This window comes from Tachypleus tridentatus, chromosome 11 (genome assembly GCF_004210375.1).
Source record: "Tachypleus tridentatus isolate NWPU-2018 chromosome 11, ASM421037v1, whole genome shotgun sequence".
NCBI lineage: Eukaryota > Metazoa > Arthropoda > Merostomata > Xiphosura > Limulidae > Tachypleus > Tachypleus tridentatus.
Genome location: NC_134835.1, coordinates 50,077,671 through 50,098,361, shown reverse-complemented (window position 1 = coordinate 50,098,361; position 20,691 = coordinate 50,077,671). Strand labels below are relative to the sequence as shown.

The 20,691-nt window shown below is 32.0% G+C and overlaps 1 protein-coding gene across 1 annotated transcript; it reads right to left on the bottom strand.

Moving 5' to 3' along the window:
• Window positions 1–774: 774 nt before the first annotated feature.
• Window positions 775–3,819, bottom strand: LOC143232125 (protein YIPF5-like). The gene has a single exon (XM_076467212.1). It carries the CDS (start codon window positions 3,245–3,247, stop codon window positions 2,405–2,407), a length of 843 nt encoding a protein of 280 aa, XP_076323327.1. The 5' UTR covers window positions 3,248–3,819; the 3' UTR covers window positions 775–2,404.
• Between the last annotated feature and the right edge of the window lie 16,872 nt (window positions 3,820–20,691).

Genomic DNA, 20,691 nt, shown 5'->3' with positions numbered 1-20,691 from the left:
CCTTTGTTAGAATATTTTATAAATACAATTGTTTATTGTAGGGAAGAGTTTGTACTTCCACAGCATACTCAAGTTATTCTTCAAGGCACAAAATGAGCTCAAGTATTTGTAACTGAATTCCAAGAATTGTTATGAACTGTAATTCCATTATCATGAAATTGCCTGGTAACCAAATAGCAGATTAGATATAAAGATCTCATTAATGATACCAAATATGTCTCTGATTCTGAACTACTATATCAATTACTACTCACTCACGTTATATATCAAAATATTTTAAATTATTAACTTTCACAAACATTCTTGATTTTAATGTTATCATAATCATGGATTCTCTCTCACAAAACATCTACAATAAGTCTTAGAAATTTAGTTAACTACGACAAAAATAAATGAACTTGTAGGAATGCAGAGGTACAATTTTCTATTTGGTTTTTCTACACTACAAACAAAAATACTTTGCTCCATTGGATTTGTCCTAAATGTATACTTATTATTAGTACATATAATCAGCCATACAGAAGTTTCATAATGTGTCACTTAAAATACTAGTACAACTACTACTAAAGTATATTAAGTTTACTTCAAACTGACTTAATGTAAGTACCCACTGTTTATGTACTAACCTTTTAAGTTTTACAGTAATCAAGGGTCTCCAGTGATTTAGCAAGATTGTCACACTCAGTCTTTTTCTCATGTCATGTGACTAACGTGATTTTGGAATTATAGTTTGTTGTAAAAAAAACACAAATCATATAAAAACACTGAAATAAAAAAGAGCAACAAATGACTTTTATTGTTTTAATAAAAGCATATCTTCTAATTCAATTAATGAATGTACATTTGATAATTAACAGCTAGCTTTACATTACAGAAAATTTCATGAACAACAGAGAATATGATAATAATAGCTTTTACAATTATTTCACAGTTACATTATGATTCTACAATAAAAAGTTTATTTCATGGTATTTAAGAGACATTTTAAGTGCTAAATAATGATACAAGTTCTATTCACGTATTAGTCTGGTAACTTAGATTTGTGCTAGCATTTAATTGTGTCACTTAATATCTAAAAAACAAAAGTGAATGCAGAATGTCATACTACTGAAAGTATTTTCTTTACCAACAATATTAAGTAACTATTATACTGCTACTATTGATAAAAATGTTGATATAGTTACATATAGTTCAAAAATGGGTAGGAAATTATCAAAGTTACAAAAACATTATTGAAACTGCTATAATTTTTAATAATATCACTTCCTAAAGATTTACAAAGCAATTTAAATCACCTGCATGTAATATGCTCAGGAATATCATGTTCGATTTATTTCAAAAATATCTATATTTGTTTAAATTAACAATAATAATCTCTGTAACACCACAAATTTTAATAGTTAAAACACTGAATATTTCACCTGAGTATCACAAAAGTGACATTGGAAATCTCATGTTGACTGTCAGCAGCAAATATTTACTTATTTGGTAATATGCCACACTTATTTCACATCAAAACAAGTCTTCAAACCATTATCAACTTTACAAAAGTGTCAAAATTCTATTTCCAATTAAGTGTTTTGTTAGATATAAAGTAACTAAGAAATCTTGAAAAAACAGTGTTATTGCATTAAAATTAAATTAGGTTATTTTGAACAGGGAGACATTTCAAACTTTTCTTATTAAAAGTAATAAAGCATGCAACAAAAATATGAATACTTGACATTTATTATTACATCTCCAGCAAGGCTGTTATTTTCTTTTAAATTAAAGTTGCAACAACATGTATTACTTTCTTGGCATTCAAAATTTATCACTGCATTTAGCAGGATTAATTAGTGATCTTATCAGACGTGCCTTGTGTGTTTATGAATACCCAAATCTTCACTGTCAACCAACACATATCCCTGCAATAAAATCTAGCTTTGAAAATATTATATTTTTGTCTTTTTAATTTAACATGGATATGATTTTTATCTAGAAAGATACAGTACAGGTGAACTCCAGAAATGTAGCACTATATTAGAAGACATACTGGAGATCAAAGTTAAAACTATTTAAACCTTACTAATGTAGTATCAAGTATAAATGTCATTTCTATAGATAGAACCTATACAGAACTTTATCATACATGGACTGCAATTACACACACACACATATATATAGTTTAAAGTTGATCTTTTCATTAATGCCTAGTTCAGAAAACAAATATTAAAAAATTAAAAATATATACTGATAAATAAAGCTTCCAGCTTACTTTATCCACATAGAAGTATAAGTAGTCAATACTATTACAACTATGTGCCATATTTTCTTTAATCTGAAGAAAAACCAATTATACCTTAAACTACAGACCTTCTGAAGTTTTGTAATTCTGGTTAGCACACCTCTCATTTGGAAGCTTTTAGAATATTGTTAGAAGTGCAAAAACTCCATAGAGTAATGCACAAGGATAGGCAACCAAAGGCTGCTGATGATCCATTACAAGTGCTGTTACAAATAATTTTGAAGCTGACAAAGCACACCAAAGCACAACCAAAATAGCCATAACTGTACCCAAAACTCCTTTTAATGAGAAAATTATTGAGACTCCTGATAAGATCACCATTGGAAGCAAACAATAACCAAGGACACTAACAGTACATCCAACCGAAATACCCGACATACTCATCATATTCAGAAGAGCATACATTGCTAAACATCCTAACACACCTATTCCATAAATATATCCAAAATGAACTTTTCCAGTTAACAGTAAAAATATACCAAATGCCATACAAAATACAAGAGGTCCAGCCAAGTCAGTTTCCTGCAAAATAGAAGCTTCAGGTTCTTTAATGGGGTTCAAAACTGCCAAAGTTTTTTGCATAATGTGATCGAAATTGATGCCTAATTCTTCAAGCAGAGGTGGTTCATCTTCAAAATTGTCTCCACTTCCAACATATGGACTAGGCATTGGATTTGGAGTAAGAATACTGCCAGAATACGGTCCACCTGTAGGATTCACGTAATTTGAATTAGGAGGTTGTATATACCCTCCCATATTTATTCCTCCAGAGATGGTTGTTTGTAATGATGGGCTTGTGCTACTGTAATCGAACGATCCAAATTGTGGTTCTGTACCAAATTCGCTTCCACCCATGTCATATTCAGAACTGTACATGTAACTAGCCGGGTTCGAAGGAAACTGATTGTCCCAGTTGTAATTTTCAGCATAGGCATCTTCCTTATGTCTGTGTCCTGACATGACTAGGTTAATTTATTTTTAATAATATGAGAACAGATAAATAAAAAACTGTATGATCATATATTTAATCAAATTTCTAGATAAACCCAAAATAGAACTCACTACCGCTTGCTTTTCTTAAGCCTAAACATAAACACTGGAAGTCGTAACAGCGGGAATGATTACGACTTGGTCGAGTGACAACGCAATACTACAATAACTTTCAAAACAACTTGATTTTAATAATTACAATTACTGTTTAAGTAACTTAAAACGCTCTTAGACCAAATTACACATATGTTTTAACTTACAATATAAGTTAACACGTCATCTACATACAAAACAGTTACTACTGAGAGACCATGATGCCACCTAGACAATTATTTGAAGTTTTTGTTCATAACCTTAGTGATTATTAAATAAGGTGCACCCAACAAATGGTTCAGCTAGAAAACCAGCTGGCCCGGCATAGCCAAGCGTGTTAAGGCGTACGACTGTTAATCTGAGGGTCGCGGGTTCGCATCCCCATCGTGCCAAATATGCTCGCTCTTTCAGCCTTGGGGTCGTTATAATATTACGTTAAATCTCACTATTCACTGGTAAAAGAGTAGCCCAAGAGTTGGCGGTGGGTGGTGATGACTAGCTGCCTTCCCTCTAGTCTTACACTGCTAAATTAGGAACGGCTAGCACAGATAGCCCTCGAGTAGCTTTGTGCGAAATTCAAAAACAAAAGAAAACCAGCTTATGATATCTTTGATGGGTACAGCACAGACAGTCAACTGTGTAGCTTTTGGCTTATCAACAAACAAATAAACAAAATTAAAGCTTGAAATCATGGCAGTAAAAAATATGAACTGAGTTCTAGCTAAGATTATAAACAGTTAATTAAATAAGAAAGAAGGTTATTCCTACGAGATTATGAAATTCTGCTGAGTCATAGTTTTACGTACCTTGTTAACTGTTTTGGTTCATTTTCTCTGTTGATATTGAAAAAGTGTTCAAATAGTTTATTTGATATAAGCTAACGTAACATGTAGTATGCGGGCACATCATACATTTCCTGTGTTCTTATTTTTAAGTAGTATTGTTCGAAGTTTTTAACTTATTCTGATATGTGTAACCAAGACGGTCTTTAAGTTGATTTTTTCTAACTTTTTCATTCTTTCGAGATAACACCAAATATTTCCACTGAAGGAATGGCTGTAAAGCTGCACCCTAATATTATTATACTTGATAGTAGTTTCCTTCAATCGTAAGTCAAATGATAACTTAATATTACGACTACTATGTTTATGTTTGAATGAGAATATCTAGTTGCTATAGGTAATACCTGACATTATTGTGTTGAATAGATAGTGTGGTAGATGATATTCACTAACTCAGTGTGAGAGAAGTTTTTTATGATCCAGTACAACTGACTATCCAGCATCCAAAGTAATTATTCACATAGTGTCAATAAAGGTTGTTCATTGAGCTTTATATATTGTTCAGTCTCTTTATTATATTCAAAATAAACTCGCTTTACTCGAGAAAAATTCGGATCTACATTGTAATAAATATATTGTCGAATTTCCTGTCATTCTGTTTACTAATCCCATCACTCTAAGAAAAGTGAAATTTACATGAAAATATCAAAAAGCGAATAGGAAGGCATTATTTTGTTAAAAACAAAACACAAAGTATTTGCTTTATTAGTGGAATGTTGAGTCACTTTTTTAAGAAGTGCTTATACCATAAACAAAAATATTCGTGTCTACCCATCAACAGCTCATGAGGTGCAAGAGAGCCAACAACAGAGGGAGAACATTACTAGTACAGAATAAAAAACAAACAGAACCTATCTCAAGCCTGGCTACTGATATTTTGAGTTCAATGAATAGGTGCACCAAAATGTTTTGTGTTTATCTCAGAGCTTGATGGATCCTCGTATATGCCAATTGGGGTAAAATATCTTTGGTAGATCTTGTATACTCTATGCAAAATTGCGAATTGGAACAGTTGACGCAAATTTCATTCTGGCAAATGGAATTAAACTAGACATAAGTGGAGGGATGAATCTCCAACTTTGTCAAGGAGACAATGTTCACAAAATTAATAGAATCTTAACTGATATTATCTCTAGCCATGGCATCTAGGACATAAATATACTATGGAATATATATGACAGTTTCTTGTGAGAAGCCACGAGCTGATATTCTGTTTGAGAACGTTGTCTTATGCTGGCCAGGCTAAACTCAGGAAAAATGGACTACAAGAGTGAAAGAAAGATTCATAGTACTCCTATTAAGTAAGGGATATTCCGTGGTTTACTGTGGATAAAATATAATTTATCTGTGTCATGTTAATGCAGTTATTAAGTCCACATATGAAATAAACTGTTTCTTCACCGGAAAGCAAGCACTACTAGTTCAGACAGTTATCTGTCAAAAAAAAAATAAAAAAGAGATGAAGTTTCAATATAGTTCTGCAGCTATTGGTGACTATCAAATCTACATTAGAATGGTATGGTAAATAATATGAAAGTAATTGAGAATAATGGTAGAGCTGGGACTGCAGCCAAAAGTGATTCTGTGGTTATTAACACATCTAAAATGCTGTTTGAAAATTATGCAGAAACTTTAAACACAAGGCAGTTGAAATATTTAAGTAACTTGTTGACTAAATATGTCAATGTTTCTGTGGAATCAAATAGACTTACAACATCAAATAGATAAAGGTGATACACATTTCATTAAACAGCTATGATGAAGGCTTTTATGAAACTCAATTTATGTAGCTAGTTATGAGATACAACAAATATTACAGAATAGGATAATATATCTTTCAAAAACTGTTTGGTATTCTCCTGTATATGTTGCAAAAAAGAAAGAAGGTAACCAAGGTTCTTGATTGATTTCAAATGGATGAACATGAACTTGTATTAAAGACCTGGTGCTGCTGCAAATACCTGAATGTTTGTGTTATGAAGTTAGATGTGATGTAATTTATAATGGTAAGAAAGCAACTGTATCTTGATCAGTTTCTGAGGAATTAGGGAACTACAGTATTCTAAGACATAAAGAAGTTATTTGAGTGAGTGGCCACCTTTCTAATTTCTGTTACATTGAAGATCACACAAACGTATGAAACAATGTGATATACCGTAAAATGGTGCAAAGTCAAAATGTAAATGGCCAGTTCAGTATGGGTTTCAGAAAGAAATATAAGACATTTGAATTCAATGTAAAATGGAAAGAGAAGACCTGAAAATGCAAAAGAGAATGTATAAGCCGAGATAAGTATAGAAAGAAAGTAAAATGGTAAAATGCTGTCAAAATAAAACAAAAACTAGTTTTAAATTTATATGATTTGTTATCAGTAATAAACAACAATTTGTTGTTTGCATTGGTTTGAGTTAATTCGTAATAGAAATAAGGAAATGGACATAAATAAACAAAACAAAGTGTTAGCGTAGCACAGTCATAAAATATAGCGTAAGAGGTGGGGTGCACCAATTTTTCAAGAATCAAATTTCAATGAGAAAAGTTTAAAGTTGGAATCACATCAACAAAAGGAAATGAGGACAAATAAACTGGATGGATCATTGAAATTTAAAAAGAGAGTAACTTTTCCATTTGTTTTTATCTTGCTTCACTTTTGAAGATGGTTCAGTTTATTCGTTCTAGTTATAAGCTGTGTGGTCCATTAAGAGTTAAGGCGTTCGACTTGTAATCCGAGGGTCGCGGATTTGAATCCCGGTCGCACCAAACATGCTCGCCCTTTCAGCCGTGGGGACGTTATAATGTGACGGTTAATCTCATTATTCATTGGTACAAGAGTAGCCTAAGAGTTGGCGATGGGTGGTGTTGACTAGCTGCCTTCACTCTAGTCTTACACTGCTAAATTAGGTACGGCTAGCGCAGATAGCCCTTGAGTAGCTTTGCGCGAAATTCAAAACAAACAAAAAAACCATTAAGAGTAGAGAATTAAACGTAGCGTGGATAAAAATTAAAAATTTTTGACAGAAAGTCCCTTGGTGAACAAATATAAATATTTTGGTATAACATGAAGTAGGAATTAGGAAAGCGATAAGACAAATAATGTTTTAATTGAGATGGATTTTAATAACCTTCAACTTTGTGAATGTAATTTAACTTCGAGGGGTATTCACGAAGATTATGGTGGTGATAATTTATAACATGTTAATGTGCAGTTAAAAGTGAAAGTAGGATCTAAAAATAAGCGCTTAAAAATAGAAGTTGAGTAAAGACATTTAAATCTGGTTAGAAGAAAGGCAAAAGTAGAGATAATTCTTAATATATATAAGGCTGAAATACATAAAAGAATCACACATATACTATTTCTAAATTTTACGAAAGTGATATGGGTGTATTTTTCTTTTTTTTTTTTTTTTAATAACGAAAGCAGAGGAATGGTAACAATGAAATATTAGTGTGGCGAAGAAACTATTTCTTGTAAATCATGGAAGGTGTTAGCAGCATAAAATAATTTGGAGTAGAGATGATAAAAATATATTATGATAAAATCATCTATTTTAGTGATGTGTGTGCTGAGTCTTAAAGCTTTTTGTGGAAAGTTTAGAAGTTCAGTACAAAATATTAAAGAAAGCATTTGAAGAGTATGGAGCAAACACACATGAGACAATGATGCTTGTAGATAAATGTATAATAACAAGAGGAAAAACAGTGAATTAAATGTAGGTTAAAATCAAGTTAATAAAACTATTTAGCACAAAATTTGGATGAGTGTTCTCTGATCGTGGATGATAATCCTATATATATATATACTCAGTCTTGTTTTGTAAGAGGTCAGAAGCTTTCGAGTTGCAAAACACAACAGTAGCAGTAACAACACAAAGCCAAACTAATCAGAAAACAAATGATATCAGACAAAAATCTGAAACAATAATAGGTATTGGTGAATAAATAAATCATCAACTAAATAATAAAAATAATAACGAATTCTTATCGGCTGTTAAAATGGGGAATGTGAATAGATAACAAATATTTAACTGGCAGTTCGAAAATGAGAGTTTTGATAAATTGCGCATTAAAACTGATAGTGGTAGAGAAGGTAGATTTGAGGCATAAATGTAATAGAAATAATTCAAAGATAGTAGGGATGAAATTGAACTTCTAAAGGAATGCAGATAAACAGTATTAAAGCTAGGGCATGTAAAATATTGAGTGAACATTCAAGCTTAGATAAAATAAAGTATATGATAAGTAAAAGTTACTATTGTTTAGCACGTTATCTAACCGGTAAGTATAGGAAAGTAAAATACTCAGTGGTTAATTTAATGGTTATTAGTGTTAATGTTACTGCACTTCCAGTAACAGAACAAGGGAATAAAGAGTACGAAGCAAACACACGAAACAGTGATGCATATTCTGATAGTGATTGATCCTCCAATTATTTGTGTAGAAGCAGTAGCACTAAATTATAGAGAAACGAATAAAACAGTGTGATAGCTGTCAGTGATATTTTTATAGGTAGGGTGTCCTAAAAAATTCTTACCACATTTAGAGAGTAGTTTTCAATCAAAGTAATGCAAAAAGTGTGGGAGGCAATAGGAGGAAAAATGAAACACTATTAGATTTTTACAGGCCCCAGTTCTTTATAGCTATTGTCTGTAACTTGTTGGCGATAAATTTCAACAATAATTCAGCTGTTTTAAAATAATATATTCAAAATAAATCAAACGTCTGTATAACAATTTTGTTACACCATTTGTTATCGCAGCTTTACCCGAAGCTTTAAATACTTGTTTCTTTCTCGTCAAAATTCACACAAACAGGTTCAATTGCATAAGAACACCTTTCGACAAGATAAGTTATTTCTCTCTGTCCCTATTATTACAATACAAGCTATGATAGTTTCACTTTAGAAATCGTCCCCATATGCTCTTTATGGCTAAACTCACAATCATGCAGTCTAAGTATTTTTTGACTTTTACTTTCACCTTCACTGATTCATTTTTTGCACTAACTTGGTGGCCTGAAACCTAGAACTTTCTACAAACTATGAGGCGTTATACTACAACACTACTTACTTAAAGCATCGAGAAAACAATTAATAAGATTCGAGTAACAAGATTTCAACTCATAACAACTGAACTATGCAAAAAATGATTTGTAAAAATGTTACGTTAGTAAGCTTGCCATAAATATTGCTACTAAAAATAACTCTGTTGTAATGTTTGCATGTATAAATAACATAATTCTCTTGTATTAAACTTAAAATGAACAGTTGTGCATATCTAACTTGCTAGTCCTGACAAGCCACAAACAAACTGAAAAGCAAATGAAACAATCAAAATCATGCTCAGAGTAGTGGGATATGATACTGCTTGTTGTACTATTTACATATCAAAAAAACATCCAAACTGCAATAAGATTCGGCTTATTCATAATAAGTTGTTCGAAACAAAGTCGAGTCATGAAAAGGAAAGCAAATAAGCTACTCATGAAAGTAAGATAGTAAAAGCCAGAGAGCATTAAAGAACAGGAACTTTAGGTAAATAATGTAGTTGTAGTACTGTAAATAGCTTTAAAACAGGGTGGATAGTTTCTTTCTCTACAATTAGAACTGCCAGTAAAGCAACATATGAGAAAAACTTAGGAGATGGAGAAGTAGTGGGACAAATTCACATGTAAATATACTTAATCCATGGTACACCAGAGTTACCTTTGAAACTTGTATAATGACCTTAGAGTCTAGCTATAATTAAAGTGAACAGAAAACTTTTTTAGATCCTTATGACAAGACAGGGCATATTAAAATGTTTAAAGGATTAATTCCTAAGCAGCAGATGGAAGTATGTGAGAGATTATGAAAATGCATATTATGATAGGCCAGTGCAGACATGGTAGTAAAGCATGTGATAAAAGTAACCTATAATACTAATACTGACCTCTATTACTCTAATACAAGAGGAGATTGTTATACTTTTTGAGAGAAGCTATGAAAAAAAGAAAGAGGTGGAGAAACTGTTATGTATTGACTGTAGGGTTAATACTTAAGAATGAGGGTTAAGGTTATCTATTGACCTGAGGAGGTTGAATGAAGTTTATTATTGTTGATTAGTACCTGTTACCATACATGAAGATGTAATTTGAAATTAATCAAGTGCAGTATATTATTAAAATTGATTTATCAAAGGCTTATTTTAAAGTGAAGATAGAGGAAGATAATAAAGAGAAAACAGCGTTTTCTAACTCTTGACTATTAATTCAGTGTAATGTAATGCCCTTGGGAGCAAAGAATACTCTTGTGACATCTCATAAGAAATAGAAAATGATAAAAATCCATAATTCGACTACACTATAATTAATAAGTATTGTAAACATGTTGTCAAAATGGGAATTTGTAGCTTGAAAAATAACGTTGACACTATTTTCGGCCAACTTTGTTTATCTTTTTACAGCCCCTAGTTATGGCCTTAAAAATATATATGCAATTTAATTGGATTTGTTTTTGTATTCTATACACAATCACTATTTTACTTTTTAAAGTAACAATTTTTAATGACATTGTTTTTGTATATCAATATTTAAAACTACAACATTTAAAAGAGTGTGTTTTTCTTATAGCAAAGCTACAGTGAACTATCTGTTGTGTCCATCAAACCCCTGATTTTAGCATTGTAAATCCGTGGCCTTAACGCTGTGTAATGTGTGGAAATAAGGATGCAATATAAATGTGAGTAATCAGTAATGAGTAAATTACTAAAGTTCAGTTCAAAATCACAAAAACTATTCAGTATTAGAATTAAATTTACACTATTCATTTAATTTGTACGTTAGTTTGTTTATCAACCTAAGGTCAGTTAAGTAAGATACTAGCAACTGTTATCGAAGAAATAAATCAATTTATTATCGTTACACAAACTAGATTTCGTCTTATGTTTTCAAAATAATTGAAAAGAACCAGTCTAATAATAGAACATTTATAGCATTAATGCAGGAGTAGGATAATTTTAGTGAAAATATATAAAAACAGTGATGAAATTTTAAGATGATAATTTGATCACGAGGTGAGATCAAAATCTTACGAGAAATAATGAAAAATTAAAAGGTCAAAAGGAAAGAGACCAAAAGTAATAGAATGGGTAGAAAATCAAAATGACAGATTAAAAATTACGAAACTATAATAAAAAATAAAACAAAACGAAAGATATTGAAAATTAGAAGAACGGTACAGAAAATTCGAAAAAAGTAAGTTCAACCAAAATTTCCAGAAAAGTAAAAGCAGATGAAGAAACCATTATAGAAAATGAAAAGATGAACAAGAGATGGAAGATAATAATTTAAGAGAGGAGTTAAAAAAGTTGGTGTAATGTATAAAGAAGAATTAAAATCACAAATTAATATGATTAAAGACAAGGTCAATGAAGTCGTTGGAGATGTATAGAGACATAACAACAAGACTGAAGAAGTACAGAAAGGTTGTAATTAAAAAGCCATGGAAGTATAGAAAAATTATATAAATAATAAAACGTATAGACAAAGAACTGGCAACTGCAAAAATCTAGCTTGGTCCTTTTGCATCTGCCAAATAATTTCGATGTAAAATACCATTTATTATGAAATAAAGAATAGGATATCCTATTATGTCTACACTTGTTACCACTAATATTACTGTGTATTCTGTGACCTTCCTTGATTACTCCAGCTACAACACTATCAAATCAAATTTCAAAATATAAATAGCCAATCTACTATTGGTAGCTGTCTTATTCAACAGTTTCAAAGTAATATACCAGAAGGACAGTTCACTATTGGTGGCTGTTTTATTCAACAGTTTCAAAGTAATAAACCAGGAGGACAGTTCCAGAGATGAGTTGCAGAACAGAGTAAAGTGGAAAGAAAAGGTCTTAACTGATTTGCATAAGATTTGGAATGACTTACTAAATTAATTTATCTAGATGATCCACATGAAATGATGGATTCATTCGTTGTGATCAATTTATAGATACCATAAGAGATATGAAAATTAGGCTGAAACAAATTAGATATGACTTTGAATGAAGCTCTGCAACTGGTAACTGAAGACTATTAAATCCCAAATAAATAGCTAAAGATACAATCTAGAAGTTTTATCATATCAGTTCAAACAGTTTAGAAACATCAGCTTCCTCTAATGATAACTTAGAAGAACTCAGCAGATTAGTTAGATACCTAATAACGCAAATTGGAGAGAAAATCACAAAACAATAGATTCTCAAGTGAACTTATTATATGGTTTGTAAATCGAGATCGCTTAGCTAACTGATGTATCTCCAGTATCTAACTTATGAGATTATTTTATTTCTTTAACCTAAGTCACAAGATTAATGGAAAATATACACAACTTAGCCTAGAATGAATATAGATTGGTAAACAAACACAGCAACTCTTAAAGTAACTGAATAACATAATAGGTATGATAACTTTCACTTCTAATACTAAATAGCTTTTCTGAAAATGAGTTGAATTCAAATGACTTAATCATCGCTGATTACTCGAAAATATATTGTACCTTTTTTCTACATATTACAAGAAGTTTACCGATTCTTAGCTTTTATCAACTTTCCAGATCTTAACATCGTGCATTCTCTAACAAATATGCTTATTAAACATTTGAAAAAAACAAACCCTAATACATAAATAATACAGTTCATTAAACTGTCCATCCATCAAGTCTTTTTGGTTTTACTGTTTCGGGATTGAGAATGACAGATGGGATAGACTTTTATCTTCTGTTGTTTCTTACTGTCCTGTCACCAAGGGAATTATATTGGTGATAGGTGGTCGGAGATTCCACCAATGCCTTCATTCTTTAGAAGCTGTCTCAACAGAAATTCTGGTCTCTTAAACAGGTTGACATTCCATAGGTACATTCTTCTCTAGAGTTACCCAATTGTAAATGTTCTCATTCAGATATTTCCAAAGAAATCATAGGTGGTGATATTTGATTTGGACTGCTTGTACACTTGTATTATGTGATCTAAAACATTGATTATTTCTAATACAGTATATAGCTTTTCCCAAGTCCTGTTTAGTTTTAGAGTTCATTCAAGCTTGTCACAGGGATTGTACAGTCATACCATGTCATCCAAGTATAATTCATTTTATAAGCACGAACAGCTTAAAAACTTTTCATTCTATCCGTAGCTGCTTTACGTTTCTCCTGGGCAAAGTCATGTATGACATCACTGATTAGCCTTAGTCTCTTTGCATATTCTGTATAAGATACTGCTATTATCTTCATCTATATGTGAATACAGAAAGCCCTGTGGCTCTTTAAGTTTTCACTCTGTAACAGGTGACCATGTAAGTTAATCATTGGAGCTCGACTAGTCGCAATCAATTTATATTAAATCCAGAAATGCAGTAGCGAATGGAGTACACTCGTCACTAACTCGAGGAAATTTATAGTTATATTAAAAAATTGACTCTGAGATTAAGATCGAAATATAATGACACTTTAATGGGCTCTATCAGAAAACTAGGCTACATCGAAATTACTGAAAGTATCTTGAAACGTATTAATGTCAAAATTATCAAACTCGTAAATTTGTACTGGTAATTGTTCTTCAGTTAAACTTTATATAACGTCAGTTAAAATACTTAACACTTCCAGAAAGTTGTCAACTAGCACATTGGTTGAAATCTGTTCAGTCATATCTTAATATTAAATGTTGTACTTTCAATCCTAACTATGCTATTAGACTCTGGAAAAAAGATGCAATAATTTATCTACATAGAGTTTAAGCAGGAAACATTGAACACTTGCAGCATGATTGTAGACACGACTTTTCAGACTAGAGGTTTCTACACTTCTATGCTGGAGAGAACTTTTTCAAAACTTCAGAGAACTTTTCAGCAGTGAAGAGAACTTAATATTTTGGTCTTAAAATAGGGGTTCTTTCTGTGTTCTTACGACTTTTCAAATAGTGTGCACATCTACTCGAAAGGAGATATGACACTTAACTTGTCGCTTTTTCAAGCTCTTCGTGATTATGGGAACCAGAACCAAAACCACTTGACCATTGAGTATAGATAAAAATGGTGTTGCTAGCTTACTTATTTCTATCTCTCTTCACATTTATGATATGGATCCTTCATCAAAGTTCGGATGAATTCCTTTTAAGTAACTGTGTCCAAGCTAATGTAAACATTTCTCGTAACTTTCTTTCTGCTATGGTAGGATCAGTCTGAAAAAAAATGATATCATGCTCAGTGGCTAATGAGGTTTTCATGAAAATTCTCACGGCTGTAGTAACGACGATTTATAAATATTATAAACATCTACTTCGTTAACACATCTTTGGTCAACCTTTGTTATATAACTTCTCTTATGTATTCCATAAAAGTGCACTACAATTCTTCTTATAGCATATATTTGTGGAAAACATGTAAAGTTTCGTAATACGTATATTTTCTCGATAGCTGAAATATTTGAAATACCCAAAATACCAAATGCTTTACTCAAATATCAGTATTTTTATGTACTGTCATTTAATAACTCAAACGTTGCAATGAAAACTCTTGGTATTAAATATTCTAATGTTAATCCACATAAATGGCTAACTCATTTAAAAGTATACAGTTGTATCTCTCGACAATGCTATAAGAAATCGGGCAAATGAGCTGTTATGGTGGTTTTCTGCTTCAAAACATTACTCACATGTCAACATAAGAAGCTAATTTAACGCTTTATTCCTTGTCTAAGAGAAGTTCCATAGGTACGCCTAAATATTGGAACAGATTAATTGGTGAGTTTTCTTGTTAATATTTTTGCTTCCTAGTTAAGAACAGCTATACTCTTAGCCATTTTATGAAACAGTTTATGTTGCACCTATGATACATTTATTCCCACTATTCCAATGGGCATTGGATCAACCATCTATTGAAACCCTCTCAAGTGATGCTTCAATGCAATGCTGCTGTAACTGCCTATGTTTCTTTTTTGGACATTTTCAGTCACAACATATATCACATGATTTACACCAATTCTCAATAAATTCTCAACACTCAGCTCAATAAAAACATTCTATTACTCTCTTTAGTGTCTTCTTGATACCGATTTGTTCAGCCATTGGAAGGTAGTAAAGATGGCAGAATGCTCTGAAATAAGAAACTGCGAAAGTACTAACTGTAGTTATTGTTCCTCTATACTGGTATCTTCCAATTTCTAACATAAAAAAGTATTCTTGTAGACGTAATGATCCTCACAGTGCCAGTACATCTTTTTATTTTGAGTTTATAGAGCGACTGTTACCTTAAGAGTTTTACTTCGCTGTTTTAATCCACTGAGTAATTGATTTCAAACTAATATTATTTTTCTGACTGTATTTCAGTTGAATGTGAGAATAAAATACTTCTTTGTTATAAGAGACAGATACTTTAACTATACTTTATTAAAATTGAAGTTGATCATCTTACCATTTTGTGCTTCCCTCTTTTCAAAGTATTTATATTACTCGTTAATACATGATATTCAAGAAAATGCATCAGCACTTCTCTCCAGGACAATACTTAATTTTTAGAATATAATCTCGAAATTTCTAGAGACTTCTTGCTATCTGGCTTTCTGGATTGTAAAAAAAAATGAATAACCCTTATAAATTGAATACATATTCTACTTACTTCCATTGGAATTCAGCATACGATTCTCTTTCCTTAAGTAATTCCAAACATTTCTTAATCAATAAAGTGTCTTCTGTTGTGTAAATAAGTTATACAGGTAAATGAATAGAATGTTCAATTATTGTTCAAAAAGAGCACATTCAATTAGACATTGAAATGTAACACATAATTAAATAATCCAAATATTAACACAATAAAGTGTCACGGTCTCTTTTAAGCAATAAATTCTTCTCTCCAATTTTAAATAATTTTGATCCCAAAAGAAAACCATCCAAAGTAGAATAAAACCTTGACAGTGAGTGGGCATCCTTCTATGTGACTACATTTACTCTCCAAGAGTCCACATAAGGCCTTGTAAATGCATTTTTCTTCTTAACGAGTAAAATATGTGATGCCAAAGTACTCAGTTTTTTCGCTCCTTGTTTCTCCATGGCTTTATCTTTTTGAAAGCCTAACCTGTTTTGCAAGGGTAGGTTGCTTGAGTAACTGATGAGTTAAGGTTGAACCTTTAGTATTAATCTTATGAAACATTTTATTTTTTGGCCTAAGTTAAGAGGTCCACTGAAGAAGAAATCTTGACATTATACGAATAACTTCTAATCCATAGCATTGATCAGCTGTAAGATCTTCACTTTTCTAATTATACAGCTGCTGTAAGTGATGTGGTAAGTTGCTCTTATGTGAAGAATAGACCTAAGACTTCCAACATTTTGTCTCAAAGGTAATTACTTATTATGTTCTTTGGTGTGGAAATATTACATGTAGTACTTTACATACTGTTCTCTATCATTTACATCTAACTAGATTTTTATCACTTGTTTTGTTGGTGACCTTAACTACATTATTCTTTACTTTCACAAGAGTTCTTTCAATTATTAATTTCTCGTGACATACTATGGCTCAGTGATGAATATATATTTGTAAGACAGTTTAGTGTAAGAGTTATTATTTAGTTCATTTAGTGATGGGATATTTAATTAATATTCTGTTCTGATAAAAAAAGAGTATTACTGTTGTAATTTTAAAGACGATAGTTGTGATAAACTTCGTTAAATATCTCGATGACAGTCTTATATTGTGTGTGTGTAGTACAGCTGTTGTAAATTGACATCACATTCTCGAGCATTCTATATTTTTCTCATTGTCTTAAGCGAATATCTAAACATTATATCCTCTCGTAGTTTGTAGAAAGATATGGACCTCAGCTGGGAAATATATATACATAGACGATCACATGAGCACAAGTTAAGTCAGTAAACTTAGAATCAGTTAAAGTGAAATTTGACCGGGTCAATGTTAGTTTGCTCATAATGGGCGATATTTTAAAGTGAAATTCACAGTTTAACATAGACAAAGAGAATAATTTGTTTTTCAACCTATTATTCATTACAATTTCAAATAGCGTGAAACTGAGTTAACTGATAATTTAAATTTAGAAGTTAACTAAATGTCTATATGTTTCCAATTTATTCTTACCAAGATGATTTATACACACGGTTTCTTTTTAATACAAATATATTTTAATATACAAACAACAATACAATTTACAATAATATTTATTTCGAATAATGATCTATGTACAAACGTTTTACAATTACCAAATAATACTGAGTCTTCTCCCTAGTTCGGAACTTCCTTGATATCTTTCGAGGATTTGGGATGAGCGAGTTAATTTCGAGTTGATGTAGGTACATTTCATTGAACAGGGAACTAGTCTGCTCTTCGCTAAACGTAGAGTTTTTAACGATTGATGTTACATAATGTCTTCGTAACTGTACTAAAGACCAATGTGAATCCTGTAAAGTTTAATGGTTTGTTATGTTGGAAATGTATAAACATTCCTGGTCAAATACCTGAAATTTTCGTTAATAAGCGTTAATCACAGTTATAACTTCCGAGGTTTATCGTATACTACCTACATCAATCAAATAATACATACTGTCTTTTAGCGCGTCGTGCTGGTTAAATTTATAGACGTGAGGAGACTTTCCAGAAATATCAGCCTACACAACGACATTGACGATACACCAGTGTTTATGTAAATACATATATTTTTTATTATTGCACTCGAAATCCGTCTACAACTTTAGTGAATAGGTGGGAATCTCGCAATATTGATTTAACTGTATAAGTTATGTAAACTTCTAAATATAAATTTAATTTAAACAAGCATCGATACTAATATAGATATCTGATAGAAAATCCGTCACACCTCTCTCCTTGACATAAGAAAATTTCTAGCTAAAGTATTATATATAACCATTGTGAACAATACATTATCAAAAAAAAAATACAACCTCAATAATTATGACAATACATGCACGATCAATACAAATAACTTTATGATCATAAAATTACATATTACGTGAAAGTGCAACAGCACAAATGTTATCAACTCTTATGACATGGATAATCTTCATATTATATTCTTGTAATGATAAATTCCAATTTAAGAGCCTCCAGTTTTCATCCTTCATTTGGTTCTAAAAAGTCAATGGGTTATCATCAGTATAACTGACAATAGGTTGTTGTGATGCAGATATATACACACTAAAATGTTATAAAGCTAACATTAAAGTCAACGTTTCTTTATCCACAGTGGAATCATTCTTTTGGTGACAATTAAACTTTTTAGGAAATAACAGACAGGATGTTCAAAACTTTTGGCTTCTGATTGTAATAGAATAGCACCAGCATCACAATTGCAAGCATCAACGACTATCGGAAAGGCTAATAAGAGTCAGATGCCATCAGTACATGGTAAATGCATAAGAATGTGCACAACAAAGATTTGAACTTTCCAACCTTTCAAGCCACTAGAAATTTTATTTTTTTTTCTTCAGTAGGTTTGTTAATAGTACAGTGATGTCAGCAAATGTTTTACACACCTTCCTGTAATACCCAGTCATTCTCCAAAAGCTGGATAATTCACAATACAATCAGCTATCACACGACTAAAAAAAAGTTGTTGGAAAGTTGGAATAGTTTTCAAAAGAATAACATGAATTTTCTGCTTAAGTTTTCCAACCGACTGACAGGTATGACAAGTTTCATAAAATAGAAAAATATTGTACAGAGATGTGACTTGAACTTCTATTGGATGGGTGAACTTAAGTATTCCCAGAGGTGTAGCTAGGGTTTTCAGCGCCCGGGAACAAAGTCAGTTTTCGCGCCCCCTCGTGACAAAATGTAAGCCATAATTCCCAATTATGTAACATCAATTTGGCGCCCCCCATCCCGATGCTGCGCCCGGGAACAGATGTACCCCCTTGCCCCCCCTAGCTACGCCACTGAGTATTCCCATTGAAAACTTTGCTTTTTTGTCTGTGTCTTGAAGTGGTAAATCGTGTTTCATTATAGTAATAACTTTATTGAAACCTTTGAAGTAGGTATTGACTTTCATCTGCTCGGACCCATTTCTTCTCAGGTGATAACATTTTTGGAACCCATCAGGCATTAACCTTACTGATGCTCAAAATGTCATACACAATACTTGCTACAGTACTTTAATCGATTCCCACGTCCTCTGCAAACTTCCTAGTGATTATTGTTTTATCAGATATATATATAAAAAAAAGAACTTTATTTACAATTTCTGTTGTGATTGACCTTGGATCATCTTCATATGATTGTTCACCGCATTGGGACTTAGCACACCACTTTTTTAACACTTCCGAATGTGGTGGAGCATCTTCTCCTAATGTTGCTTCCATGTTTTGGTGTATTTCTTGCGGCGTCAAACAAAAAATATTTTATCACGGCACGAAGTTCGATCTTTTCCTTGACGTTTAACACTGCTCATTTCTTTTCCTTAAAATACACAAAACAAACAAAATAAAAATTGGTAACTTGTATGTCACGCGTTCTTTAGTTATAAAAAGGGTCAAACTTAACATTTATAAGAAAAACGTTAAAATCAGGAGTTCGATTCCCCTCGGTGGGGCCTGGCATGACCAAGCGCGTAAGGCGTGCGACTCGTAATCCGAGGGTCGCGGGTTCGCGCCCGCGTCGCGCTAAACATGCTCGCCCTCCCAGCCGTGGGGCGTATAATGTGACGGTCAATCCCACTATTCGTTGGTAAAAGAGTAGCCCAAGAGTTGGCGGTGGGTGGTGATGACTAGCTGCCTTCCCTCTAGTCTTACACTGCTAAATTAGGGACGGCTAGCACAGATAGCCCTCGAGTAGCTTTGTGCGAAATTCCAAAACAAACAAACACCTCGGTGGACTTAGCAGATAGCCTGATGTGGGTTTGCTATAAGAAAACACGCACATACACATTATTATTATTTATTTTTTTTTTGGTTCAGGCCACGACAACCCTTGTATGTCTACTGCCATTTCGTTTAATGAATTAGTGTTTGGTTTTTGAAAAAGTCGATAAGTTAAATATTTGCCGAGTGATGTATTTTGTGAAAATTGTAGAAACCTAATTGATATTTTGTTTATTTTATATTCAATATTTATAAATTCTAACAGACTTGAAAGCTTCTGATAAAACAGTAAAGAAAAACAAATTAAAAATAACAAAGGAATAACCTGTGATATAATGTTGGAAGTAAAGTACATTTTTTTCTCATAATATTTACAGCTGGTTGTTCGAAACATTAGCGATACTGAGTACCCCTTCGAGCTAAAAATAATTCATGATTCCTCACTCAGGTTACAGGCGTTAAATAATTAGTATTTGGCGTAAATGATCTATGTTTAATCGAAACAGAAAGAGTTGTTTATGAACTTATTGTGAAAAGCTTAATCATTAAATGAGTAAATTGGAGACTGACTTGAAGTTGAAATCGTTGTCACAAGTTTCGTTAATTAACCACCTCAGTATAA